Source organism: Microtus oregoni, unplaced genomic scaffold (genome assembly GCF_018167655.1).
Source record: "Microtus oregoni isolate MIOR12 unplaced genomic scaffold, Mior012 000035F_ref0000213, whole genome shotgun sequence".
NCBI lineage: Eukaryota > Metazoa > Chordata > Mammalia > Rodentia > Cricetidae > Microtus > Microtus oregoni.
In genome coordinates, this window is record NW_024543094.1 from 12389147 (window position 1) to 12408708 (window position 19562).

Genomic DNA, 19562 nt, shown 5'->3' on the forward strand with positions numbered 1-19562 from the left:
ATAGCAACTCCTGGTGACATACTTCTGTACCTAAAGATCACTCAACCCCCCTGCCACCTCATGGACCAACACTATCTCAGGAATGTCTCACTGAACATTTCCAGTTCTCTGTAATTTGGAAGTTGTGGGGGAACACTGGCACTGTGGGTCAGCCTTTCCAAGAATGCTTCCCCTTCCAGACTAAGAACCATGAATATGTGCAGTGTGTTTTTATTGGGCTCACAAGTCAGATGAGCATTCTCACAAATACCTGGTACTTGCAACTTTGCTAGAAGAGAAGGTATACACCCACTATAACCTCTTAAGCTATCATTTCCTAAATTATACACCCAAACTTCCAAAAAAGTTAAATTTTTGTCTCAAAGATTCAAAAGAAAACAAACCAGGCAAGAAATGCAGACAGTATTAAAGAAAGATCTTTATAGGAATTATTGCCATTATTTCAAAGCATAATGAAAATGTAATGATTTATGGTAGACTTGTGGACACGGCTCTAGCTGAAGTTGAGTTGTTAAGCAGTTCAGACTGAGCATAAATGATATATGTTCAGTCGACAGCATCTCGGATGTCACCCAGATCAATATCCATATAGAGGGACTTCGAGACTTGGGATAGAAGTCAAGACAAAGGCATCCATATTAAAATTCATCAGAAAAAGGGTATTCTGGGTGACCCTTACCACTAAAATAGAAAAGAAAAATATAAACTATTAATGCTTGGATTCATTTCCATGGTGGTAAATCAGAAATCTATGATGCCATCTTTAGACTTAACCCTCAATTTTCCTGGCTGGTTGCAGAATCAACTATTTTTATTTTCATAAACTTGGATATGAAGGAAATGTTTTTAACAAAGTAAAACTGCTTTTGTTTCAAATTAAATTCACTTGTCTAGAGCAGACAAATGCAAACAGACATTCAGATATAGTCCTTCCTTTTTGCTTCTTATTCAGTCTGTCAAAGCATAGGAGGAAACATTATGTCTCATTTTAGTGTCTCAATAAAATAAAAAACTGAATATCATATTTAATGAAAGTCTAAGCATTAATTATCACAAAATAATGTGGTGAACACTGCTTATAGGTACTAATATCCTTGTCAATTCATTCATTATTTATGTACTGACCATTGTATACAACATAAGGTGTTAAATTCAGAACGTCTCTAATAAGATAGATTCCTATGGCTAAGAATCAAGCTTAGCATATAATTTGTAGATCTATAGATTATCACCATTAGAAAGTATAAATTGACAAAATTATTACTTATTATAATACTTAATATATAACAAGAATTACTAAGTACTTGCAAGTCACTAACATGCATTATTGATGTGAGATGTCCTTCTGTATATGCGTTGCTTTTATTGGTTGGTGAATAAACTGTTTTTTCCAATGGCTTAGCAGAGTAAAGCCAGGTGTGAACTCTGAACAGAAATACTTAGAGAGAGTAGGTGAAGTCAAGGAGATGCCATGTAGCTGCCAAAGGAGAAGTACATGCTGGACCTTTACCCAGTAAGTCGCAGCCTCATGGTGATACACAAAATATAGAAATGGGTCAATTTAAGATATAAGAACTAGCTAGAAATATGGTTGAGCCTTTGACCAAACATTGTTGTAATTAATATAATTTTTGTGTGATTATTCAGGTCTTAGTGTCCAGGAAACGAAAGAGAAGCCTCCACCTACACATTATGTCTTGTCTTTATCTTTCAATTTTCTCTATTAATCCATTATCATCTACTAGTGATGACAACATACATGCCATTGAAAACTGTCTATCCTTTTAAAGTATCAAATTATATGTCCAAAGAGCAAGAAGTGAGATCAATGTTTTTGTTTGTTTGTGTGGTTTTGATTTTGGTTTCTCAAGACATGGTTTCTTCGTGTAACAGCCCTAGCTCTCCTGGAACTAGTTCTGTAGACCACTCTGACTTTGAACGCACAGTACTCAACAGCAAAGGCAGGTAGATCTCGAACTCACAGAGATCCACTAGCCTCTGCCTCCTGAGTGCTGGGATTAAAAACATGTGCCACCACCACCCAGCTAAAAATAATTGTCATAATGGCAGCTTTCAAGAAACTAATGAAATGATTGATTCTATGAACAAACATTCACTGAAAAGGAAAAGACATAATCTAAAATAAATTCTGACATATTAATAAGAATGACTTACAATGGAGCAGGTGCATATCTTAAATTTTTGTTCAGGCCATCTAGAATTTTCATATCCTCTGAAGGCAGCTCAAATTCAAATACCTATTGAACAATTTGAAACATTTCAGGACAGTGTCTATTTGCAAAATTTTAAAACCCAAGTGAGTCATATTTTATTCTACAAATGCAACTTGTGAATATGCAAAAACCCGTGAAAGTTATTTTATGACATTAAGCAAGATACTCAAGTGATCAAAGGATATCAAATAAAAGTTAAAGGAAACCACTTTTGAGATCTGTTGAAGCAGTACAATTTACCAAAGGGAACTTTATTCAAAGACCACGGTGCTAGATTTCAAACAATCTAAAATAAATTTCTCAACCCAATAATTCAAATATTTACGTGAATAAATAGAATTCTTTGTAACACAGTTTAAGGCACAATTTATTCAGGTGTTAATTTTATTGTTTCAAAAAAAGAAAGTATTTGGCATGAATAGGATTTCACTGGCTGGCATTTGGTTTCTTTACATAAAGCAATTTTCTACTAATTTCTAAATTATTGGCACAAATAAATCATTAAATCTTTAGTTATTTCTTTTTTAAAAAGGTGATAAATAAATAGAAAGAGGAAAAGGGGGTAGAAAGGGAAGGAAAGAGGGGTGGAGACAGAAGGAAAAGCTTAAAGTGTCCAAATCTAGCTACTGATTTATCTAGTAAAAAATCACTGAGCAAACTTTTCTTTATATTTAAAAACTAACAAAAGAAAAAAGGATTAATTAGTAAATGATGATAAATAGCACCACTTCTCTTTATAAACTTAACAGGATATATGCAAATGCCTTAAAGGAAAAAATTAAGTTGTTAATATATAAAAAGGTCACATAAAATTGTAAATTCTCAATATTTACATATTAAAATTCTTAATATTTCAAACTTTCAGTTCTTCCTCAACTGATAGAGAAATTTAGTATTTATCTAAAAGCTTAAATATTTAAACACTGAAAGATATAATCAAGGTAAACAATAATAAATTAAGAAATTCACACATATATGATTTATCTGCACAGAAAATCATATTTTATTTTTATTCAAATCTAATTATATCATCCCCACCTTTGTTCTCCTCACTCTCACATGTCTCCTCGCTAATTTTTGATCTTTTTGTTCATTTATTCTACACACACAGATACACACCCATGTACATAAAAGCATTCTGCTGAATCTATTTAGTGTTGTTTGTTTGCATATCATTTCACGGCTGACCAGTGGCTGTTGGATAAACAAGTACCCCATCCTAAGGAAGACCAATTCTGCAGATCTTAGGCTCTTAAAATTATTTGTCTGTAGTTCTCTATCTAAGTATGCTACATTATGAGATTTCTTCTTTACACGCAGTGGAATTATTTGTCATTGTCCTTGTTTAAGACCTGAATTATTGTTAAGTCATATTGTTAAGGTAGTTTGTCATATTTTGAAAAGAGGTTCACATAAATAAGACAAAGAGAATCCATGATTATAATTACTCTTGATGGCAACACTACATAGCCATTTAGAACATTATTTAACTGTTCTTTAATTTTTATTTTACATAATTTCAGAAGCTGCACTTCAACTAGAGTTTGGAAAGAAATGCGCTTTTTAAATATATATGGTATATGATGTTTTGTTCTCAATGAAAAAAAGAACATGACATTTAACCACAAAATAAAAGAATGAAGAAACACAATAAAGAGAAATATTTGCTAATGAAAATAAACAAGGAGAGAGAGAGAGAGAGAGAGCACAGCAGAATTTAGGATAGAATAAATGTATCTGAATTTGTAAGGTAATTAATGTGGAGAAGATATAAATGCTGCAAATTAATTATAACTCATATTATCAAGTCTTCACACTCCATGCAAATGTGCACCTACTTCTACTAATAGGCAATGTCCTTATTCTGACTCCTTTAATTTTAACACTTTCTGTCCTTTGTCTATTTCCATACGTGTATATACAGTATTCATGTGTTTTTATATGTGCCTATGTAGGGGTTCACATATGTGTGTATTGTATGTGGAAGACTGAGGTTGATACCAGACTTCATCCACATAGCTCTTGTACCTTATTCATTGAGGCAGGATCTCTCCATCAGACCCAGAGAACAACAATATGACAGTTTTCACTAGTCAACTTACTCTTGGGAATCCCTTATCTATGCTTGCAAAGCTCAATTAGAGGAGTGCACCATACCTACTTGGAATGTGAGTTCTGTGGATCTAAAGTCCAGTCCCAGGTATGCTTGGCAAGAACTTTAATAACTGAACCATCTCCCAGGTCTTAACTTAGCAGAATATGTGGTAGATAATTTTTTCCTAGATTTAAAGTCTTTGCAAGTATTGACTCAGTGTCTTGAAAGAGGAATATGTGAGGAAAGAAAGCCTATGCCATTTGGCTAATGAATGAAAACTTTTTGGGGCTAAAGAACATCACAGAAAAGATCAACTGTATCCTGAGTCAGATGGATATCATCATCTTGCAAATATATACACTAGTTCTTTAAATGTACTTGAGAGAACGCAAGGTAGATAGACCACTCAGTGCTCAGATATAATTCTAGAAAAATATAAAACCATAGAATAATGAACTAAAAAATATACTCTATATTAAAACTCTAGGTTGGACCTGGTTCATTTTCAATTGTTTTACATAATGGTATAACAAAGTTCTTGTAGTTGAAAATAGAAGGTCAACAATATAGGTTAGTCTTCAATAAAGGAATATGATCTTAGCCAGTAAAGCAACTCATAAGAAATAAATACATCCATATTAAAATATGTGTGCATGATACTATCTATGGCCCCCTGGTTTAAACACTATCTGAACTTCCTGAGCAGATTAGAGTCCCAGAACACACAGTGCAGCCCACAATCATTCACAACTTCAGCTCCAGGGCACCCTTTTCTAGCCTCTGCAGACACCAGGCATGGATATGGTGCACAGACATGTATGCAGCCAAAACATCTATACATATAAATAAAAATTAATAAACAAAAATGAAATAAAATATGTGAATATGCAAGTCAAATACAAAATAAAGCCACAAATGTTTATCATATGAAAATATCTACTCAAACTTAAACTCTCATTTCATCAAACAATGAAGAGACCCATAGCAAAGCTGTTCACGGTGCGCAGATGACTTAATTCTGAATTCTAAATTTCTGTGCTCTCTCTAAATAGAATTTTATCAAGTTAAGTTGTTATGTTGTAGAGTAGGACAAAACATTTCTGCATGCAACTGAAATCTCACGTGAGCAGGAAATGCTAGGCAGATTCTCTGTGCCAAAAAGTTCCCTGAGAGATTTCAAAGAAGAAAATAGAAGAGAGAGGATGTGTAAGAGTCCAGATGCCCACAGCCTCCCTGGTCACCTGTAAATTCTCTTTTATCTCATTCTCTTTGTAACTCTGGGCAAGGACCACGATTCCACGTTGAAGATGGTAACGAAGAGCAATCTGGGCCGGACTTCGCTTGTGCTTTTTTGCCATGTCACAAAGAACTGGATCATTCAAGAGAACCGGGGAGTTTGGGTCCACCCTGGAAATAAAAGCCGAAAACTTTAGCTTCAAAAGCTAAGAATTGATAGGAGGCTTCAGAACCAGGGGTCTTCAAAAAAAAAAAAAAATCGTTGGACCAGTAACTTCCATCATTAAGATCTCCTCAAAAATGGAAATTCTTCTCTCTCTCTTACCAAGTTCAAAATGAGCTTCTGAAACCTGAGTTTATGTTATTATTAAAAAGATTTCACCAATACTAGTGTTTGGAGTAAACTCCTTACTGTCCTTACCATCGTTTAGGTCGTTGAGATCCAAGAGCACAGTAGGCGACCAGAACAATGTCCTTTGACTTGCAGTAGTTCAGCAGTTTGCTCTGGTTCAGGTAAAGATGGCATTCCACCTTTAGAATAGAGGGACAAACAGAATAGTATCTAATTATACAAAATACTAGTGTTTATGTAAAAGAGAAGGATTAAATAAGAAAATGTAACATACTTTGATTATCAATATAGTTTAATCTGCATCTTTAAAATTTAATTTCACATCTATATACAAATATGACACAAAAATATTTTTATTATGATAAAATAATTCTATGAAGCAGATCTTGAAGTTCAAATTCCAATTTGGATTACAAAGTGAAAATACAGTACTGACTTGAAGACATTTCCAAAAATATCTGGGAAATTTAAATATACACAAGTTCAGATTATGGAAAAATTGCTAATTTTTTTAAATACAAGTCTAACAATGTCTGATCACATCTCCATTTTGGGGAGTTATTTTCTGAACTTTTTGAAGGTGAACACTTAAAGAAACTACTTTGAAGAAGGTCCTAAGAATGTTTCGGAAATAGAGCCAGTAGGTTAAATTACTTGCTGACAAGTCAGACCTGAGTTTTTTTCAATGAAACTCACAAGTCCTCTCCTTTCCTCCTTTACAAATGTACCATAACACACACATACATACACACACATAAGCATACACACATGTACATACACAACACAAATGCACACACCCAAATGTAATTTTAAAAATTAAAGAAAATATTGGAAAGATATAAAGTAAATATATATGTAGAGATAGACCCTGAATGGGTGTATTTGTCCATGTGACAAACTGTCACTATTTTGAGATACAGGTTAGGAAGCAGAAATATTCTTCTTCAGTCTATCAATTATTTAGAATGCTTCACAAAAATTATGATAAGAATTTTTGGAGAAAATTAAAGCCATATATACATATATATATATATTGGTTATATTGGAAAGTCACAATTTCATGTTATTATGAAAAAAGTAATGACCTGAAACAGTATTTTCTATTCAGGAAAAGCTATTAATAGCAGACCAGCTCATGATAGCTAAGTTAGGGAACCAGCATAGCTGCCAACAACAGAGGAAAGGATAGCCTTTATGTGGCTTCTAAGCACAGTGGAAGTTTTTATTTATAAAAATGTATAAAGTTAACTGCATGTAGAAAAATTAATGCATTGGAGATAATCACAGTAAGTAAATTAAAACAGTTGAAGAAAGACGAATAACCCACTTTTTCTCTTTTCTAAGTCCTAGACCTTGTAGATATATGAAATCCTACATGGACAGATGACTTGAAAATTGAGACAAGCTGCCTGGGGAATAAAGAAGAAAGAGGACGGGATAGAGAAGAGTGGTTCTGCTTCTTCCTCCAGATCGCGGGCCGCATTAGTCCATGGGGATGGAGGGAGCAGAACTGGAGATCAAGGTTAGCATGGCTGTGAGTGTGACAGAGACAGCCCTCCAGGAGACAGACTTTGGTGAATCAGCTCAACTGTATCCCATGTTATAAGGAAAATATAGAACTGGGTAGCTTGAGGACAAACCCAGATTGAGATTAAGTGACATGCTCCTATCAAAAGACCACATATGTGACAATAGATTTCTATAGCAAAACTCCCAGTACGAGCCTTCTAGCAGGAATCTGTGCCAAGGGTCAATAAATATCAGGAATCTGGCTAAGAGACAGCTTTTAAATAAGATCAGTCCTCCACACCCAGGGACAGTCTCTAGATGAGAGCAGTAGAGAGCAGGAAGTATTGCTGAAAAGAGAGGGAGTTTCCCTGTACTATGCTTTTGGAAAAAGCTGCCAGGCCATGATAAAGTGAAACCTCTGACCAGCCATCAAGGCCTTCCAGCAGAGAGTGCAGTGAAGTGGTCTAAGGCAATGCTTCCTTTATGTCCAGCACACTGCCCTTTTCTGGTGCACTCTATAAGATACTTTTCTTTTTCTGATCTATAGTTAAATACTTCAACTGCCTGCAAATCTCTTCTTTACTACCGTAGCAGCCAGGTCACTACAGTTTCCAGACAAAGATCTTTGTTACATGATGAGCATGTGTTAAATTGGAATAGAGAATATAGGGCCACTCACAGAATACATGCATGCGTTTAAAATAGCTTATAAGAGATGAGGAAGAAAAGAAACGCTCACCTAGAGGTTTTCTGGCACAGAATCTACTGTATGTTCTGCATGTAATCCCCAAGTATAGCTTTTATCCAACATTAATATCACTATGAAGAGACGATCAGTTAAATGTGCATGGTTTGTAGACTTTGTACTCCCTGCAGCTATGTCTTTCTTTCAAAATCCCAAGACCGGGCATACTAAGAGGAAAGAATAACCCCTTTGCCTCCAAAGCTGCCCTGCCTACTCATCTCGCTCATTTTCATCCTCTCCTTTCACTGCTCATTCCATGTTCTTATGACGTACTCACCATAAGTGGGCCCATTTCCCAGCACCTTCACTTGTCTGATAGACTACATTTTCTTAGGTCAGATAAGTCTACTTTGATCCTGAAATACTACTAGTGACATCTGCTTCCTGGATCACTTTAAATCTCCACATTTTGCACCAGTTGGACACGACAGTATGGTCTCCTTTTCACTAAATTTAATACCGCAAAACTGAATTTTAGAATCTCAAAGTATCCTTTGCTCCAGTGACACTATTCTTGGAATCTTCTTTTCAATGAAAATAAGATGACTTGAGGAAGGATCAAATGGACTGGAGACATCAGAACAGAGATAAGGAAATGTGTATCAGACTAAAGGGAGTGTGACGTTTCTCACCTGGTTGCAGACAGGCTTGTACTTAAGCCCAGGCTTACTCAAGATTTTCTCCAGCTGCCTGCTATTAAAGTTGGAAACCCCAATGGACTTGACCAATCCTGCATCCTTACACTTCTCCACAGCCTAGAAATGATGGAGTTGTGAAGAGTCATATTTACATTGAAATAAATACAAGGTGGAGCAGTTCAGAGTACACCATTTTGCTCTAGATATACAGTTCAGTGGCAGAGCACTTGCTAGCAGTGAAAGACCCTGGGTTTGATCATTATCACACTAACATTGAGAAAGTGGCACTAAGGAGACACTGCCCAGATTATCGCTGAAATTGAATGTGAAGAACCCAAAAGAGCGAAGATAATAAAGGAAGAAAGTGACAGCCATGAAGGAATTACTGCATCCTTACTAAGAACCAGATTTTCACACTACATATGTTGGCAAAATACATTCATTCCTGTTGTCCTGAGTAGTTCTTCATTACACTATAGTAATGCATGGCTCTTCTTCATTCTGGTAACACACCATGTAAACATAATGAATTTATACACCTAGAGGCATATACCCCCCTTCCTCAAGCATGATCCGGTTTCCCTCTCCCAGCTCCTCCACTGTCCCTCTTCCAACTGCTCACCTCCCATGTGGCACAGATATCCACTGTGTCCAATAATGTATTCCCATGTTCATCTTCTGGAAATAGATCCTCCCCTGGCTGGAACAGAAACAGTCTTCATAATAATCTGACGAAACACAATTATAATCAAAGGAATAGCTAGAAATAGAACACTAAATATGTATTAACAAGAGCATCATTCTATGTACTTACATTTACAAAGTGATTTGTATGTGGAAGTATAAGGAGTACTCTCAGGTACTTGAACTAGTTTCTTGTATAAACTGTATATATATATATATATATATATATATATATATATATATGTAATAGTTTTACAAACATATTAGTTATTATTGTTATTAGTAAACAGTATTCTCACAGGTCTATCTGTAGTCTCCTAACTGTTGTCCATTACTTTGTAACTTCTTATTCATGCTTTTGATGAGAGATTTCTCTTTCACTAAGAATTTTAGTAGACATACAATCCTGACCTCCGGTAATAGTAGATTTCAGTCCTGACGCAAGCCAAATAATCAATATTCTTTTCCTACCTGAACATATTTTGGCAATAGGAAAGTTTGTCCACTAAAGATGGTTAATCAAAGTTGTATTCCAAGCTAATTTTGATGGAGGAAAACTTAATGATGCTATAAAAAGTTGATAACCAGAAAGCTTGAACTCTCTCAATGCCACAAGAAAACAAAATGCTTTACTAAAACCTCTATACCTAGTAGTGTAATATGAGAAATGCATAAATAGTGTCATTTTTGAACATTTCTTGAGTCTGTAATTCTAGCAATTGCTTGGACTTCAATTTTATGGCCATTTGCATAATCTGTTTTGAGTAGATTATGTATTACATAAATTGAATTTACAATAAAATAAAATAGATCTTTATCTTGATCATCCAGAAAAAAATGATAACCATGCCATTGTCAAAGTTGATAAAGTCTGACCATTCAAATTACTTACCTTCATTGGCACTGGGTAATGAAGAATATAGAGGTCAACATAATCCAGTTGAAGGTTTTTCAATGATTTTTCCAAGTTAGATCGAACCAGCTCTGGTCTAAAGAAAGTGCACCAAAGCTATTTACATGAAAGAATGGAAGTAATCCTAGATTAGTAAACAATCCAAATATGGAAGTTTTACTTTATCTAATATAAATGCATTTGCACTATGTAGAAACTTATAATCAAAAGACATGAAATCCCCTTTGTTCTATTGTTTTTATTAATCTGACTTACAAATACAAACTTGATCATAAGTTTGTTTTAATCCTTCAAAAATAAAAGAAAATTTCTCAAAAGATAAAACTCATATTTTTTACAAATAATATTCAGTCTCTGAATTAAATCTCACATAGATCAAAAGCAATTATTAATCTAATTATTTGACCCATTTTTACCATTAGAGAAGAGTTAGCATCACTTGTTTACATAATTGAACAGAAGCAACAGATAAAATTTTAATGTGTGACTGACACTAATAATTGTACTTTAACCTTTAATATGAAAGTTCTCTTTTACTGCTCTTAAATGGTTAAAGATAAAATTAGTATTTGACATATAATAAATTTTACAAAGCTTTCAAGGAGATAGAGAAAGCCACAATTTCATAGTTTAAACTGAATTCACAGCCCATGTTAAAAATGAATTGAGGTTTGGGAAAGAAAAGGACTTCAGAGTGATATATTTGAGAACAATGGGAAGTCAAAATCTTTTTTTTTGCTTTTCATGAACTCATCTACAAATTATATGTAATAAAATTATATGCAATAATATATGTAATAAAAATTGTATATATATATATATATATTATCAGATAATTAATGATCCAATTAATGTTTGCGTGCCTACATCACATTTCAGTTCACCTGTGCATCTGAGAACTACACACACAATACCTTTGTAGTGAGGAATATGTCTTCTCTCTTCAAAAGGCCAGCTGCAATCTTGCTTCGAATAGCCTGCCCTACATCCTTTTCTGTTTGATACACATAAGCAGTATCAATGTGGCGGAACCCAGCATCTAGAGCTAAATTTATAGCCTCCAGTGGCTTATCTTCAGGAACCTAAAGAGTAAACAAAAGCAGAATTTAAAGGCATGTAAGAGAGATTGAAATGGATGTAGTGGACAAAAAGGAGGAATTTTATATTCCTAGGTCATTCTCATGTTACTTTACTACCTAACAAGAGACTGGTTTCCTGGCCACTGATATTTCACCTCCCGTAAAACTTAACAGTATCCACAAACAGTAACTATGAAGATGACAGACACAGAGGTGATTTCAGGAGCCTTTCCCCCCATATCTAGGATAGCTGAGCATTTGAGGTAAGAGGTTTCAACCTACTTTCACTGAGTTCTTCCTGGATAATAATGAGAATTTCATATTCCTTAACTCCTTCATACCCATGCAATAATGATCAATTATTTGCACCAGAGGACCTCAAGTAGACCTCAAATTCAGTGATTATTCTATAAATGCTTACAGAACTGAGTATATAGAAATAGCCCCTGTGGTAATTTATGGGGTCACAAGTACAATGAACACAGGAGAAACGTATTTGGAACAAAACAGATAAGAGATACAAATTCAGTGCAGCATCATGAGTCTTCCCCCAGTGAAGACTCCTAGGAAATACTGAGCTTTTTTTTCTGCATCAAATTGTGTCAATACATGGAAAATCTCATCTGTATAGAAAGTTGTACCTGCCGGGTGGTGGTGGCGCACGCCTGTAATCCCAGCACTCGGGAGGCAGAGACAGGCGGATCTCTGTGAGTTCGAGACCAGCCTGGTCTACAAGAGCAAGTTCCAGGACAGGCTCCAAAACCACAGAGAAACCCTGTCTCGAAAAAACCAAAAAAGAAAAAAAAATAGAAAGTTGTACCTAATTTGTAAGGGATTATTCATGTTAGGTTATCAGCCCTTAAAACAAAAGTTACATTGTGTAATGAAAATATAACCAGACTTAAATTTCAGATTATTGCTTACTCTGACACAACATCCATATGTTAAAGGATAGAGGATCATGCTGCGTCAAACTACTTTAGCATTTATTTAAAAACATCTGAGTTAGACATGGCACACAACATCTTTAATCCCAGCACTCCTGAAGCAGTGAGTTCAAGATCTGCCTGGTCTACATAGCAAATCCCAGGACCAGAGCTTCACAGTAAGACCCTGTCTCAGAACAAATTAAAAAAAAAACAGGAAAAAGAAATTCTTTTCATGATGATAGTATAGTAAATGAGATGGTGGCTCTAAGCATTGAACCCTGAGGCCTGTAGAAGTGATCAAGCTACAGGGCTACTCAGGCTGAGACTTCCATAGTGATTGTGGCCTCTTTCTTTTTCTAAACTGTTGTTTTTGATTAATTTTCTGTGAGAATGTTTTGCCTGCATATATGTCTGTGCACCATATGCATGCAGTGCCTGTGGAGGACAGAAAAGGTTGTTAGATCACTAGAACTGGAGTTACTGATGCTTGTGAACTGCCATGTACCTGCTGGGAATAAAATCCTGGTACCTGAAGAGCAATAAATAAGTGCTCATAAGCCACTGAAGATATCTCCTGCCCCATTACCTTCCTTTTCTTTAAGCAATTTTACCATACAAAGTAATTAAATCCTATCATATTTCTTCAGTTTTGCCCTTTGGATATTTCCGACAAGATAAGGTATAGACCAGACAATATGGCCATTGGAATGCCATACATATCCTTGTAAAAATTACAGATAAGAAATACGTGAGTTCAAAGTTTAAAAAAATAATTCGCTTATCTTAAAATCGAATGATCAAAGATTTTAAAACATGAAATTCCTTCCATGTTTGTAACTTGTCGTTTTTGCTCACTTCATTTCAGAGCACCTTCTGGACCACTATGCTATAAACCTAATGTACATTAGCAAAGACCAGCATCTCACACCTGCCATTTTCACCATCATGATGCTGCAGTGTCCACCCAGTGCCCACAGTTGACACAGTTGAGAGTAGTGCATTGGATGTTTTACTTAACTGAGGTGGAGCATTTGCTGTGAAATACTGACCACGCCCCAAACAGAATTGCAGTCATCCTAGGACTTTTATTCTGTTTCTCATCTACACAAATATTTCACTTGCTAATTTTTTAAGTCTGGCATTTTTGAGGTATGGGGAAAATACCATAGAATATAGAGCTAAAAAGAGGAACCCTCCCTTCTTCCAATCAGCATCAAATCAAGAAAGCTAACAGTGTTCCAGACTGGTGATTTGATTTCTTCTACAAAGCCAAGACACACTGAACCATTGACAAATGATCATATAATAAGACCTTGACACAGGCCAAACTATCTTCTTTCTCATATGTAGTATATATAGCTCTAGTCTAGGGAAACAAAACTCCGTGAGTTCCACAGAGTCCCATAGGAATGGGTGACTTGACAGCTTTATCTTCCCCATCCTCCCTTAGGCTATTTTCTCCTGAACCCTCCACCAACACCATAGTTCTTACCTCTTCAGGTTTGTATGTGCCAAAGCCCAGTGCTGGAATGAAGTGGCCGTCATTTAGCTTCACACGCTGCTGTTTGGAACTCATTGCTTAGCACTCTTCTGACTAAGCAGGTTCTGATTCTCCTGCAGCCTTTGTGGAACAGTGAAAATGTGAAGGCCTTATGTCAACCTTCTGGCTAATGGACAACCAGAAGCCCATACCCTCTAATGGGTAGGTGGGGTTACTCTCTGGTTAATGATTAAACAATACTCCTACCTGATTAATGGTTAACCAGTGACAATTCCCGTTTAACAATTAAGCAACAGAGAAAGGAGGAGTAGGAAATTTAAAGCACTACTTCACAGGTCATTTGGTTCCATTCAGAAATATAAAAGATAATTTTGTAGTGAATCATTATATAGTCGTAATTTCTTTTAGTAAAATTTCTCTTTAAACTCTAAAAATTACTGTAAGCTATTGCAGTGGTTAAGTGAACAGTTACTAGGAGCTTTCTACATAGAAACCTATTCTCTTCTGGTTATGGATGTCTCAAGTCTCCGCTAGTCTCAAGTCAGCAGCACTCTTAGTTTTTGTTCTCCTAAAAGAGATGATATCAAATACATCATAGCAATTGAGCAAGCAGGCTAGCACTGAATTTTAACAAACAATGAAACAAGAATAAACTTCAAAATAAGAGCACACCAAGCTTGGCAGCAGTGGCCTTGCTTCTTACAGGCACGCTCTCCTCTCTCTTATCTCTTCATCGCGGGCACTTTTAGGAAAATAAAAAGCATGTTTCTCTTAGATTTTACCTAAATTTCAGTCTAAGGGGCAAGGAATAGAATTTAAATAATACCAAAGTTGAAAAGAAAAAAAGTAACAACACTGGGCACATACTACTTTGTGAGAAAATTCCTGAGGACAATTTGAGATTATCCAGGCAGAGTCAACCACTCCTGCATGTTGTTCTTTGTGACCTGGTTGTGGGTCTTTGAAACTGGCCCAGTGAGAATCAACACTACCAAATATTATCATATCCTATTTCATCCACCTACACCATCTGCCCAACCTTCCAAGGGCTGTGAGTTGTCGCAATTAAAATGACCCCTACAGTGATCCAAAACTATAAATGTGCATTGGTAGAATACATACTTTGGTGGTAACAAACAATTAACTAATTGGCCTTAAAACCCAATCAACAGTGGGGAAAATAGTCCTGGAACCAGAAACCTAGCCAACTACCCAGGACTAGGGAAGCCATGGATTTTGGAGAAGAGCCTAAGTCATTATAAGCCTAACAACATTTTAAATATCTGTTCTTAAATTCAAAGACAAGTATAACCCTCGGGTTTTCCTCATCAAGGAAATGTCTCTTGGCAGCAGGCTTAGGTCTTTTCAGAAAATCACAACTAATCAAAATGTACATTTGTGGAGTCCAGCCCCAACTGACATATCTACAGCATGGCTCCTGCACGTCAGGCTCAGGGATAATCGACTGCTCTCTATATCCTGATGTGGGGAGACCATTGGTCAGTTTACTTCCTGTTCAACAATAGATTTTTGAAATCTTTCAGGGAAGAGAGGACGCAGCTTGTCTGGCTAGTTCTTCCTGGGTGAGGGCATTGCTATAAGGAACATCTGGATAAGAGATCACAGAGTCCTCCAAGGAATAAAGTTCAGAGACTCTTAAAAAGAAAAAAGTGATGATAGGGGTTAAAGGTTAGCATCACTTGGTCACTCTCAGTTAAAGTCTTTGGGTGTTGAGCCTTGAAGATATCAATTGTACAAAGATGCTAAGTGAACAAGAACCAGAGATACAAGACAAAAATCAAATCATGAATATTGTGGGAGACTGTTGGTATAAGAAACATACAATTTTTTTTTAATTTGAAAATTCTAAGGAAGACTTAGATCATTTCGTGCAAGCAAGCTATGATGTGTCTGGATCTGGTCCAGAATAGGTGCAGCACTACCTTTTGCATAACTATTTGAAAAGTAATCTGTTGGTTCATGGAACAAACAAATTTGATTACCCATTAAAGGAGGAGCAAGGAGTCAAAATGTTTAATATCATAGTAAATGAGAGGCTAACCAGGGCCAAACCTGTTTAAACAATGTTAGAAAAACCTTTGGAAATACTTTTATGGGAGTCAAGACAGGATTATGTGAGGAGGCCAGAGGGGAGAGTGAATGTGTCATTACGACACCTCCCAGAAGGATAATTTCACTAGCAGGAGCTGTGGAGCATAGTCCACAGATTTGCTTACCTGAACCTTGGTGCCCTTAGAAGAGAAAGCACAGTGGGTAATTGGTTTATTGCTTCAGTGTGGTCCTCCCCTTCTCATTCTGAGTCTTTGTGAAACATAAGCCTTTCTCCTGAGCTGTGGGTTCAGTCATTAATTCCTTGGAGTTTGACAGCCTTTTGAACACTGTCCCTTTTACACTAGCTAAAACCAGTCATTTGTTTTTTTTATGTCTTTATATATGTTTGGGAGCACAGGGGTTCCCTGGGTCAACGAGATCAAATAAGAGTCTTAGTTGGAGCAGATAGCATTATTTTGTTTTATGCACTGGGGAGCATTTAAGAACATATGAGAGGTTAAATAATTAAGCTCCTTAAAGAGTCAGGGAATCTCCTAGAGACCTTTAATTGTTTATACTTTCCTCTATCAAGTGTGCCATCTGAAGGAATGGGGAAGTTTCTTGCTGACCATACAGCTTAACATAGAAGCACAGAGAATACTCTCTTTTCTTTGAGTGTACATGTAGTCTATGTGCAGCTTAGAGTTCAGTAGTTGGAAATTCTAAGGCCTCTCCAATTACAAGGACAGGTGACTTACCAGAGAAGCCAAACATTCCTAAGGGTTCCTTTTCCCTCTGTGTTCTGGCTGACTTGGGAAGATAAGGTTCAAAACACTAGCTATCCTTCTAGACCTCCCATTCTCGTTGAGTAAGCCTGCAAACTTGGGCTTTCAGCATCCACAAGGAAAGTTTTTTCCATCTTGTGCAGTGACACATGATTTTTTTTTTATTACTAACCTTTCTGTGGCAGGCGAAGTTTAGATGAGAACATATTTTTAACAAATAAGGCAGAAAATATAATTATCTTGATAAAACATAAATTTTTTTCTAACCCAACCTTTATGAATGATACAAACCATATACTTTTACACTGAACTAAGCCCAGGCTTTATATCAGTGCACTGAATTCTGGCCTTAGAGATTTTAGTAACCTTTACTTATTATATACATGCCTTCTGGAAATCCCACCTCCACAAATCTTTGTAACTTACATTCTACTTTATAGTTTCTCCTTCCTAATTACGGATTCTTTTCTATCTAATTCCCTTTCTTACCTTGAAACAGTAACATAAACAAATACATCAACTTACTCAAAGGGAACTGAATCCAAATTATTTTCATAGTTTAAAGTAACCCATAATACTGGCCCACATGTTCTTAAACTATAAGATTCTTGTCCGTGGTAACTCCTAGGCAGACTTAATTTCTGCTTGGATAATTTAAAATTTTTCTTTTACATAATTTTCTTGGTCTCATATGATTCTGAGGGTTTCAGAATGTTGGATTCTGGCAAGGCCAGGCTATGATACGAACTTCCAAGTACCTCAAACAGTGAATTATCAAACAAGAAAAGGCATGTAAGAAAACACACATAGCCAAAACTGTGTGTATGCTAATCTTGCAATTGTGGTTTGAGATGCAAAATGTGTCTGTTCCAATGAAGGACTGTGACAGATTGCAAATGGTTTCGTTTTCATAGGGGACCAATGCCTACTGCACAGGAGACTTTCCTTAAGTGAGAGCAGGCTGCACCCAGGACCCTTATTCTAGTTCTAACTCGTAAAGCTCTTCCCTGACATTGGAAATGGGCAATAACAAGCAATAGAAACAGGCCTTTCTCCCCTCAGAGTGACCACCTCTCACTCCAAAACAAGAAAAACTGCCTGGGAAGAGATTCGATGTTGAAGAGCTACCACCTGACGTTTTAAAATTTAAAAAAAAAAAATAGTTCCTTCAGATCTGTGAGGTGGCTATGTCTGTAAAGGCACTTTCTTTGCAAGTCTGAAGACATGAGATTGAACCCCAAAACCTACATAAAGGTGGGAGCAGAAAACCAATTTGCAAAACTATATTTATACCTCTCAATAAATGACAATACATATGTACCTCACAAACATTATGTACATGCAAACCCACACATATACTAATAATAAGTTAAAAAATAATATTTTAAAAGACAATGAAAGAATCCCAGCAATAGGGGCGAGGATCCTCATAAAAGGGATGAGGGTGGTTTATGGTCACTCCCTGTCAACAGTCTTCATGTTTTCCAAGGCTATACTGCTGTTTCATAAGAAAAGAAGGCTGCTTGGTTAAAAAGACATCCTGTTCTGCAGCCCTCAGAACAAGAATCCTCTAAACACATCCTTAAATTCTTGCAACTTCCCAGACAGCCAAGTGCCACTTCAGAATAATCACCGCAGGGGACTCCAATGTCTTTCCAGAACATATTAGAGCAAGCAAAAGGGTTTCATCTCAGCAATAAAGTGGGAAACGGCACAAGACAAAGTTCTTGACCATTCCAAGTTTCCGATAATGGTCACACAAGCAACAAACCAGAAACAGCTGCTTTTTCAGCTCTTTTGGGTCAAAGAAAAGAATGAAACCAACAGGCTGGATGGCAGTGGCAATTAAACCAGGGATACAAGCAGTGACAGAGGAGAGGGGGAGGAGAGAGAAGAGCCACTTAAGCTAAATGATTCTTAGAGCAGAAAAAGCAACAAGAGGAAATAATTTCAGTACCCTTAGGAGATAGGAAGGAAGTGAGACAATACAGTTGCCAAGCAGAAGCCGATTCCTGGCCAAGGGTGTTTGAGGAGGAGAATGCCTCTCTGTGCCCTTTAGCTAAAGAAAGTGGACCTGTATTGAGCACCAGATGTCCTGCAGCAGGTCTCCAGTTCCCCTGGTCTCAACTCTAGCTTCAGTCTCGTTTATTCTGCATTCCAAAGTGAAGAACACACAACACAGAGAGCGGCCAAGAGTTTCATTTCAGAGGCCACGGAAGTAAGAACTCTCTTCAGAATAAGAGCATGCTGAGCCCAGCAGCAGAGCCTGGCAACTGGCAGGCAGGGACTTTTATTTGTCCTCTCCTTATAACACTTGCCCTCCCTCCTCCAGGGTGGGCCCTTTTAGGGAAGAGGCCTGCTTTTCTCAGGACCCCATTTTCTTAGGGTTTCCACCTAAGAAATAGAAGGTTCAAAAATATGTGTAGGATTTTAATTACTCATAAAATAGAAAAGTTCACTGTGTATGCTCCCCTGAAAATGCCAACTTAAGATGACGCAGCTTCCACCACCTATTGTAATTTATGTTTTGTTTGTGGGTGCAGGCATGGGCCAGCCCTTCCCAGAGCTAACTTCATGCCTGAGCCTATGTGTGTTTAATTTGCAAAGCTTTCTGCTATGATGAAGCTTCTACTTCACACAACACAAGAAACAATGAGCTGTTATTACAGGCTTGAAGTAACTAGGATATTCTACAAAGATGCTTTTGTCCTTCCTGGGCTATCAGACTATTGAAACAACAGACCTCAAGAAATTAGATTACCCCTAGGAATTTTGTATTTGGAGAAAAAAAGGATGTGCTTACATGACAG

General features: G+C 36.6%; 1 protein-coding gene across 1 annotated transcript; it reads right to left on the reverse strand.

Moving 5' to 3' along the window:
- Nucleotides 1-398: 398 nt before the first annotated feature.
- LOC121432716 (aldo-keto reductase family 1 member C13-like) lies at nucleotides 399-18973 on the reverse strand. The gene is made up of 10 exons (XM_041630867.1): nucleotides 18827-18973; nucleotides 13907-14035; nucleotides 11321-11488; nucleotides 10386-10502; nucleotides 9432-9509; nucleotides 8804-8926; nucleotides 5987-6096; nucleotides 5571-5736; nucleotides 2176-2258; nucleotides 399-681 (listed from the first exon to the last, which is right to left on the reverse strand). Exons 2-10 carry the CDS (start codon nucleotides 13988-13990, stop codon nucleotides 639-641), a joined length of 972 nt encoding a protein of 323 aa, XP_041486801.1. The 5' UTR covers nucleotides 13991-14035; nucleotides 18827-18973; the 3' UTR covers nucleotides 399-638.
- Between the last annotated feature and the right edge of the window lie 589 nt (nucleotides 18974-19562).

Bases quoted from the DNA above. Each gene is read 5' to 3' on its own strand.
- LOC121432716 (XM_041630867.1), bottom strand. From the start codon at position 13,990: ATGAGTTCCAAACAGCAGCGTGTGAAGCTAAATGACGGCCACTTCATT. The intron at 5,737-5,986 runs GTAAGGACAGTA...TTTTATTTCCAG, and splicing joins TCTCAACGACCTAAACGATG to GGTGGACCCAAACTCCCCGG. The intron at 2,259-5,570 runs GTGACCAGGGAG...ATTGTTCAATAG, and splicing joins AGATAAAAGAGAATTTACAG to GTATTTGAATTTGAGCTGCC.